The 10045-nt window shown below is 48.2% G+C and overlaps 1 protein-coding gene and 1 long non-coding RNA gene across 3 annotated transcripts in view; both read right to left on the bottom strand.

The window, feature by feature from the left end:
• Positions 1-97: 97 nt before the first annotated feature.
• Positions 98-5149, bottom strand: LOC121020628 (uncharacterized). Of its 2 annotated transcripts, none has more exons than XR_005786231.1 (4): positions 4389-5149; positions 1855-1984; positions 673-795; positions 98-207 (listed from the first exon to the last, which is right to left on the bottom strand). It is a non-coding gene; the product is annotated as an uncharacterized LOC121020628 (long non-coding RNA). The 2 variants fall into 2 exon arrangements; XR_005786230.1 differs by lacking the exon at positions 4389-5149 and adding an exon at positions 3936-4378.
• A 1679-nt stretch (positions 5150-6828) lies between these two features.
• Positions 6829-10045, bottom strand: part of KIAA0319 (KIAA0319 ortholog) — a 75754-nt gene continuing 72537 nt past the window's right edge. Inside the window, 2 exon segments of the mRNA XM_040460488.1 lie at positions 6829-7007; positions 9395-9486. Coding sequence (XP_040316422.1) covers positions 6829-7007; positions 9395-9486 — 271 coding nt within the window.

Below are 10045 nucleotides of genomic sequence, written 5' to 3'. Positions count from 1 at the left end.
AGACGCTTAGCAGACTACACCATCCCAAGCCTGCTGCTTTGGCATAAAGGTTATTGTGAGCTGAAGATGCCCTGGAGAAGCAGATGCCAGAAAAGCTCTCTGCCTTCCCCCTATTTTCTTAAAAGCCGGACCTACGTTTTCAAAGGTGCCCCATCCTCTAGGAAGGACTGAGGTTGGTCTCTGGAGAGGACTCAAGACCCGGTCAGCCTGGAGAGGGCACCAAAGGAATCTATGTAACAGATTTTCCCAACTGGCCTTTATCTCCCAACCGGCCTTGAAAGCCTACGACTACTTCCCTCTGTCCTGCCAATTCTCTGCACATTGATCGTTCTTTGTTGAAGGTGCTCTGTAAGCCAAAGGGTTGAGCCACCTCTCTGTTCCTCATTCTCCCCCGTGTCTCCCATGTTTGCATGAGGCATGCCTGTTCATCAACTTCTGTGTGCTTCTCCCTTGTTCCTGTAGATTTCAGGGCAGGGGGCTCAGCCAAGAACACAGAAACGTAGAGGGAAAGTTATTTTTCCCCTCCTGCATGGGTAAATAGAGCTCCCTCCCTGGAGACCTGTGGTCTGTGAATGCCTCGGGCCAGGAGCCTGCAGGTGACATTTTGTATCCCGGCCTCTGTCCTGTGATCTGGCCTCCTTAGATGTTTGCCAAACTGAACGGAAAACATACCTGGTTTGTAAATGTGGCCACGTAACAGCATATTCTCCAGCTTTCCACATTTGCCAGCCTCACTCTTCTGCTCTTCCTGTTAATCCATTATGTACTTTTTCCCAAGTTTGGGTTTTTCCGATACTGAAAGGTATAGGGAAGAAATTCCCTGAAACTCTGCTCTTCAGATATAATCACTGTTAATTATTTTAACAATGTATATTTTCGCCCACCGTTCGTTTATATTTTAAGAAATTTCATGTGACCTTGCCGAATGTGACACTGAACAAAGGTAGATTTTTCATTAGAAGAAGGAGCAGTGCCACTGGATACCTCTCTTTGTCATTCCATTGATCTCATGCATTTCTTTTCACCTGATTTGATTTTTTTAATGCTTATTTATTTTTGAGAGAGAGACAGAGCATGAACAGGGGAGGAACAAAGAGAGAGGGAGACACAGGACCCAAAGCAGGCTCCAGGCTCTGAGCTGTCAGCGCAGAACCCGACGCGGGGCTTGATCTCACAGACCAGGAGATCATGACCTGAGCCGAAGTCGGATGCTTAACCAACTGAGCCACCCAGGCGCCCCATCACCTTCTTTGATTTTTAAAAAAAAAAATGAACATGGGGGGCAGGGCGCCTGGGTGGCTCAGTCAGTTAAGCATTGGACTCCTGATTTTGGCTCAGGTCATGATCTGACAGTTTGTGGGTTAGGGCCCCACACTGGGCTCTGTGCTGACAGCATGGAGCCTGCTGGGGATTCTTTCTCTCTTTGCCCTCCTCTGCTCTCTCTCAAAATAAGTAAATAAACTTAAAAAAAATGAACATATTGTAGTATTGTATTTAACTCATTAATGAGGAACCTGGTAAGGGTATTATAACCAGTGGAAAGAAGCCAAAAGCTCCCCAAACTTGTATGGATGCACAACACTGAAACGGACGAGAAAGTGGAAACACACTGTGTAGGAGGGAAATCAGTCAAATTCTAGGACCGACAGAATTTGCATTTGCATTTGCATTTGGCATCTTTCTTCTCTACAATGTTAAAGTCAGAAAATGCCTCCAGGGCAATGAGTGTGAGAACCAGATAACCCAGGAAATAACCCTTCGCTGTGTATAGACCATGCACAGTTTTCCACTGAAGCTGTTCTTCATTTTGATTTTTAAAATTACTTCATTACCAGCAGAAAACTCTCCACTTACCTCTTAATTTGTGGGGTTTTTACGTGCTCGGCCTAGGCCAGTACTTAGAGGCATTATTTTCCATCTTCCTACCTTTTCTTCCATTCTTTCAGTAAATGTTCACCTGCTACAGCTTTGTTTCTAATTCAGCCTGCAACAAATTAAACAGCAAATTAGTGTGGTCTTCATTTATGAGGTCTGGGAAACTCTCTGGAAAAACAGCAGGTCCTACTTATTCTGAGAGCATGGAAAAGCTAACCAACATATTCTATTTGCACGTGTTATTTATAAACGAATGGAAATGGGTTTAGAAATCAGCAGTCTGCAAGTTTATCTATTTTTATCAGCTAACGAGAATGGTATCGCCACAGGTTAGGCCACAGACAGTCCTCTGTCCCAGTGTCCGAGGACACGGATGTTTTTGCGGGTACTTGGTCAGATTAGGGAAGACTGAGCTTTCTGTCTGTTGTGCTAAGGACTCAGGCCTTCAACTCTGGGCTCATCACCTTCAGGACAGAGGTGATAATACTAAGTAGGCTTCAAATACAGGAAATTTGTCCATTTACTAAACTCGTATCAAAAAGGGAGACTCTGTTTAGCTGGAGACAAGCTGGCTTTGCATTTTTGTTTAACCTGTTCCTGACATTAACGGAAAAGCTTTTAGCATTTCCCTGTTAATCATGAATCTGTTTCCTCTCAACATCTTTCCACCCTTTATTCTGAAATAATTACAAATTCACAAGAGGCTGCAAAAAGAACAGATTCCTCTGTAACTTGCACCCATTTCCCCCCAGAGGCTACTGCTTACAGAACCAACAGCAGGAAACTGACATTAATTAGTATCATACTATTTAAAAAAAAAAATTTTTTTTTTCAACGTTTATTTATTTTTGGGACAGAGAGAGACAGAGCATGAACGGGGAAGGGGCAGAGAGAGAGGGAGATACAGAATCGGAAACAGGCTCCAGGCTCCGAGCCATCAGCCCAGAGCCCGACACGGGGCTCGAACTCACGGAGCGCGAGATCGTGACCTGGCTGAAGTCGGACGCTTAACCGACTGCGCCACCCAGGCGCCCCATTATCATACTATTAAGTCAGTCCTTCTGCCAGTTTGCCCAGTTTTCATGTATGTTTAGATGTGTGGAATCCAACTTAAGCACATCAGCAGGTAGGTTTGTGCAGTCACTGCCACCATCAAGATACGGAGCTATTTCACCCCCACCAAGGAAATCCCTCCTCCTATCTCTTTATACTTAGCTGGCTTTGAAAGTACAGTCACTTGGCCAGGTTTCTTGTTAAATTTTCATTCAAGTGTAACGTGCATGCAAAGAAAAGCGTATGTAAGTGAACTTGCTGAATCTTCACAAATGGGGACACCTTGTGACTGGGCACCAGAGAAAGAAATGGAGCACTGCCAGGCCCTGCCTGCAACCCTTTGGAATGACCAGTTTTTCAGGGAAGTCTTTGGACTACAGCTCTCTCTCTAGATGCCAGGAAACATTTCAATTTCCCCCAAGATCAAAAGGAAAACACTTCTGCTTTGGGAAAGCTTTAAAGTAAGAGTTTATGCTAAGTTTCAGGTGGGCTCAGACTTAGAGATTTTTTATTTTGTTTTGAATGTATTTGCAATAGTGGAAAGTCATCACTGTTGAGATTATAAAGATTTGACGCAAAGGGCAGTTTGGGTCTCTCAGTGAATGAATACAGAGCTCTCGCAGGACCGAGGGCGACCTTGGAGCCCTGAACCTAGTTTAGGTAACCACAGTAGTCCCATCCCCATTACAAGGCTCTTTACTTCAGCATTTTCCTGGTCCAAGTTGCTAATGGATTCATTTAAATGGCTTGGAAAGGAGGAAATGTGACGGATAAAAAGCTCCAAAAGTGGATGTATATTATACGATCCCATTTATATGAAACTCTCGGATATTCCAGCTAATCTGTAGTGACAGTGGATCGGCTTGCCTGGGGAGGGAGAAGTTACCAAGAGTCAGAGAAAATTTCATCTCAATCGTGGTGACGTTTTCCCGGTTGTACACACACCAACACTTACCAAGTTGTACTACGTGTTTGCAGTTATTATGAGTCCGCTATACCTCACGTACCATTTAAGTCAACGAAGCTTTGATGCCAAGACTTTTACCCCAACCCAGTGGCTGGCTCGCTCATAAGCAGCCCATGTAACAGGCAGGCACGGCTGTGAGGCTTTAGGGAACCGACAGGTGACACGCCACCGTTCCAGAGTTCACAGCTGGGAACGCGACCACGCGGGAGGTACACAGTCGGGGTACACAGAAAACACGCGGGTTCCGCGGTGGGGAGAAACCGGGTTGGGGACTAAGGCTTCGGTCCGCACACCTTCGCCAGCTTCAGGCCTCCTCCGGCAGGGAGCGCTCGGCCTTTAACGTCGGGGCAGAAGTGAGGGCCTCGCGCAGGACGAGAGGGCCCCCTGCGGGACGGGCCCTCCAGCGCCCCGAGAACCGGCAGGGAGCTCTTTGCAGGCTCACGAGGGACCAGCCGCCCCCCTCCCCCCGCGCAGGGTGCCCCGGGGAACTCACAGCGGGGGCGGGGGCAGAGCTGAGCTTGCGCAGTTCCTCCCGCGGGGGGGGGGGGGGGGGGTGTCTGCGGCTGCGCGCATTGTTCCGCGAAGGGCCTGGAAGTGGGTGTGTGAAGTTGGGGCGGGCTCCGGGGACCGCTCTCCGCCTTCTTCGGTCACAGACACCACTGGCCCCGTAATGCGGAGCTCACGTCCTCCTCCACGGACTGGAAGCCAGCGGCGAGGGTCTCGCTGGCCGGCTTCTCCATCGCAGCTGCCGGGGAGCGTTCCCTCCACTGGGGACGCGCAGCGCTCCCGCGCCCCGAACGCCGCCCTGCCGGGCCTCCGATGCACCTGCCGTCAGGGTCCCCCGTCGTGGAAGGGAGGCAGAGGAGGTCAGGCACAGACCAGGGGCGGCGGAAGCAACTTTGAAACCCAGAGCCGTGGCGCAGGTGTGACCGACCCAAGGCGAGAGACGAAGGAGGCGTCTGTCTTGTGTCCTTACCACCCGAAGGAATTCCTTTGCATCCCAGGAACAGATGGTCCGAAAAGGCCACTGAAAATTGCCCTCCTAACAGTTGAGGATGGGAGGTCTTTGGGTAGTGAGGGAGGTGGGAGGAAAGATGGGCTTTACAGCTTAAAATTTTCACATTCAGTTCCCGGATCTACCACTTTGGGGCTGTGGTCCTTCCAAGGTGGACTGTCAGTCAGGACCGGTTGGGAGTATACAACACACGCATTATGCACACACAGGTTTTAGCAAATGTGCGCTTCCTTTTTCACCCCTGCCCTCTCCCCCCACCTCCTATTTGGGCTTCATTCCCCGGTGCCAGAAATTTCTGGTCGTGCACAAAAGTATGCAACTCTGTTCACGAGGTTATGGCACACATTAACGAAGATAAAGATTGGCGTAAAAAACATCACAGCTTCCTTCCGACATCACAGGGTGTGGCTAGTAACACAGAAAGTGGAAGCATAAGGCAAAGAAATTATTTTTTCAAATAAAATTATAGTCTTAGAACTTTTTAGTTGTGCTGTTCCCCATAAAATACAGTAATTAAAAACAAGATGATCTCATGAGGATGACTATTACCAGAGAAAACAAAGGCATCTTGAAAGCTTAAATTTGTTTCAAAGACCCATGGGACCTTTTCTCACTTGTTGCCACCCTGATGGTTTAAACCTGGTGGTTTAATCATAGTTTTACAGAAACTTGTACATCAGGATATTATTTAGGTGCGTGCATTCACACCCAAGGCCATGACATTGGTGCTCTGTGCTGTGATGGATCTCACCTCTCTTCTAATCTTCCCAAAGAATGCCAAGGGCACCAGCCTCAAGAATATGGATGGAGAACAAGCACGAACCAACCAGCTTCACTCTAGTTCACTGCCCTGGGATGCTCTGCAGTTGGGGATGGCTTGAGGTTTTTTTTTTCCCATATATTTTAAAAGATTTATTTGGTAGAAAAAATAAACCACTTTTTCTAAATATACTTTGTAGACATAAATACATTTTTTAAACATATGAAGCGAATGTCTATATCGATCCATTATTATGGAAAGTATCTGTAGGGGCCAATTATCATAGCCATACCATCCTAATTAAGACTGACTGTATTTCAGAGTTTGGGAATATATACAAAGTTGCTGAGTCATTATCACTATCTATGGCCCTCCAAATGCATGGCCTATGTACACACTCAACAAATGTTCCATGAGTTAATCAACACTTTTATCATGTTTAATGGAAACTGGGGCTAAGAGAAGCTTCAGTGTTGTTTGTTTTTCTAGGAGAAAGAAAAGGCCAGGAATGTTAACATGCTACCTTCAACTTTCAACCTACTGGTCATTTCTCCCCACTCCCCTTTCTATCTCCTCTGGACCTCATAATATGATTCTTACTTAGCTCACAGATTTCTAGGACCTGCTGTCCACAGAGAACACAGAAAGCTTGCTACATAAAAGACAACCCACATCTCAGAGGAACCACTTTAATATAGACAGCCATCTGACTGTATGGGTCCTACCAGAGAAAGCATGTTCCGAACGTCGTCCTGAAAGGCCATCACAGCTCCTAAGAGAAATCAGCCCTCTTTAATTCGTGTTTAACTTTACCTAAGGGTCTGCAGATAGAAACAGGTGTTAATTTTTAACATGGGTAATATAAATACTGTGCCAGCTACAAAACACAAACTCTTTTAAGTATATACCTAGTATCTTACCCAACCTTTACCCCTATTAACAAGCATCTTTGTTAAAAGAGCAATGTTTCTGTTTTGTTTCGTGTCTCAAACACCCCAAGAAAACCAATCTTTTAAATTTAGGGGCACACATCCAGCCCAGTGTGAAAGGACACTGATGCACAATTCTAACAAGAGTTAGTTCTGTGTTTGAACTCCCACTGACTGGTCCTGGATTACAGCGTTCCTGTGCGGGGCCTTCGGGTTTACAACCGCTCCGTCATCTGTCCTCGGAGCCATAGCTGAAGGAAGCCCCATTTCTGATGGAACCATTCATAGAACCTTTTGGATCCCCTCTCTCCATCCGTTCTCAGCTGAAGATTGTGTCCCGATCACTGTCAAACTCAGACTCGGACACCATCAGGCTGGAATTGTGCTCCGTGCTTCGGTGTTTGATACCTGGGAGCAGCAGACAGACGCATCTTGGGGGAAACGGCCTTTCCATTCTCAGCTGTCATTCCGGCTGTAGGTCCCACGTACCCAGCTGTGCTCTCTGCACCTTCAGAGCGTCACTCACAACACAGCACGAGTTGGGGTTCCTAGTGAGCATTGACGTGGGCTGTGTCACACCTGAGCTTGAGCCCAAGCTGTGACACTTACCAGCTGCGTGATGCTGGACAAGATGCCTAACCTCTCCGGGCTTTCAGTCTCCTTCTCCATTAAAAACTGGGAGACCACAAAGCATCTACTCCACGGGTTGTTTTTTTTTTAATGTTTATTTACTTTTGAGACAGAGAGACACAGAGTATGAGCAAGGGAGGGGCAGAGAGAGAGGGAGACACATAATCTGAAACAGGATCCAGGCTCTGGGCTGGCAGCACAGAACCCGACGTGAGACTCGAACTCACAACCTCGAGATCATGACCTGAGCCGAAGTTGGATGCTTAACCGACTGAGCCATCCAGGCACCCCTGCTCCACAGGTTTATGGTGAGCATTAATGAAACAGTGCATGTGAAGCTGCTGCCCAGTATTTAGTATTTGGTAAGCACTCAATGAAAACTCTCATGATTTTACTCTTTGGTTCAGTCGAATATTTTTGGTAGAATATGTGACTGCTGGGGTCAAAATAAGAAACAGAACTGCTATAAGATCTGATCCCTGCTCTCAGAGAGTTTACAGTGTCTAGATAAGGGTTTAAGACAAAGACTCATCATGAGAAGATGGTTCAAAACAGGTAAGGAAGTTTTAAAAAGACATCTTACACGCAGCGGTAAGAGGTAAGCATGCACTGGTGTTGCTTTGGTGATATTTCACAGAGGATTCAATGAGAGGAGTAGGGGCTTTGGACAGGAGGACAAGGGAGGCATGGGGTGTGCAGACAGGCCCCAGAAATACTGGGAGAAGCAGACGGCCTGGCCCAACCCACCATGGGCACTTGCCAGCTCTGTTACTCGGGCAGGTGGCTAAATTTTTCTGTCTCAGTTTCGTCTTCTGTGAAATGGGGATAATCATAGTACATCCATCACAGAGCTATTGTGATATTAAATGGGAGAAGTTAAATGGGTGATGTGCCTGAACAGGGTGCAGTACAGAGGAAATTCATGATTACCGTTAGTCCAGAGGGGAGGCTAGAAGGGTCTGCAGGGCGGTAACGACGCTGTGGGCGGAGGGACGAGAGACTTGGCAAGAGGGTGGGTGGCACGGGAACAAGGCACTCCTGACCAAGCACCAGCAACTGGGGCTCAGAGCCTGGTAATAACAAGCATGGGGGTTCTCTGAATAGAAATGGGGATGTCAGAAGAACAGGTGCACATCAGAAGCAGGGTGGGTGAGATAATCCAAGTGGAAAGCACTCTGCGCTCTTAGGTACAAAGCTGCCTTCTAATAAATGACGTGATGTAAATAGTGAGCACACACACGTACCGCGTGTGCGATCGTCTACACTGCCCGTGAAGCCTGCCCCGCCGAAGTCGCTAACCACGCTCTGTAGGCCACCAGTCTTTCCGGGGCATCGTCCGAGCTTCGGTAGGTCTTGTGCTCCGACACGGTCACCCTCTGTGGGCTGTCAGCTCCTACAAAGGCGAGCACTGGGCTTTGTTCCCCCACCTGCTGGGCCGCAGGGTAAGCACTCAAAATTCATCATGGGCGTTTTGCACCTCGTGACTTTGAAAGTGATTATGTCCCTCTGTAGGAATGTAGTTATGACAAAATCTGTGCTAAGCAGCCTCAGGGGGCCAGAGAACGGTTACTGAGTCTCTAGGAGTTAATGCAGGGGAATCAGAAAGCTAACTGGGGTGAGGCAGTTCTAAGCACAGGGGTCTGTTCACTTTGTGAAGAAAGTCCACTTTCTGGGAAAGCTTCGTGTTCGTATCTGGCTAACCGCTAACAGAAATGCCTGACACTGAAGACCACGTGTTATTCTGCTGCGTTTCTCAGGGAGCAGACAGGCAGGCACAGCGTGTGGGAGACGAGTTGGCGGGCAACGGTGTCCCATGCCCCACGCCCCCAGCACGAGGAGGAAAAACCTGTCGGGACATGTGTTTGAGGAGCAGTCTCTGCCTGTAGTCCCCGGGCAGGAGCCCAGCTGGTACCAGGCACTTCACGTCCCTCACCGGTTAAGGCCTCAGAGCGCTTCACCAAACTTTTGTGCAACTCAGAACACAATACACCTCCTGGTCACAGACCCTCGGGATTGGTGTGGGCGAAGCCCAGACTGAGCTTTCCTTCCCAAGTAGAGTGCCGGCCCCAGCCTGCTGCTCCCCCCTTCCCCAAGGTAACTCTCAGGCAAACGTCTGGATATGATGATTTCACGGTGCCAGGTAAGCCTCCTGGAGCCCGCCTTACCGTTTTTGGGCCTCAGCTCCGTTCTGTCCTGGTCATCCATGTTATCCAGGATGGCATACCTGGTGTTCTTCCTTATTTCGGTCCTCTCTCGTCTGCAAGGAAGAGGGAAAAGCTCAGGTCAGATTCTCAGGGAACTGGGAACCAGGAACTCAAACACGTGGAGGAATGAAGAGTCCACACTTGTATGAATGATGTGCACACATGGCCAGGTCTGGGTTCAGCGGACTCAAGTGCACCGTGCATCTTGGGGAAACGTAGGAGCAGGACAGCCACCAGCACCCACGTGACTGCAGGCTCCCGGCTGAGCCTCGGGCCAGGCCCCTGGTAGGAATCCTCAGCACCTGTGTGTTTGCACAACAAGCTTTTCTTTGTAATTCTTTACTCAGAAAAACCTGGAGGGGCGTCTGAGTGGCTCAGTCAATTAAGCGTCCGACTCTTGATCTGGGTTCAGGTCATGATCCCAAGGGGTTCCTGAGTTCAAGCCTCCAAGATTAGGCTGACAGTTCGGAGGCTACTTGAGACTCTCCCTTTCCCTCTCTCTCTGCCCTCCCTACTCTCTCTCAGAATAAATAAACTTTAAAAAAAAAAGAAAGAAAGAAAAGAGAGAAAGAAAGAAAGAAAGAAAGAAAGAAAGAAAGAAAGAAAGAAAGA

This window comes from Herpailurus yagouaroundi, unplaced genomic scaffold, assembly GCF_014898765.1.
Source record: "Herpailurus yagouaroundi ecotype Mexico unplaced genomic scaffold, PumYag 250, whole genome shotgun sequence".
Taxonomy (NCBI): Eukaryota; Metazoa; Chordata; class Mammalia; order Carnivora; family Felidae; genus Herpailurus; species Herpailurus yagouaroundi.
The sequence above is the reverse complement of the archived record's forward strand: the minus strand, read 5'-3'. Positions and strand labels throughout refer to the sequence as shown.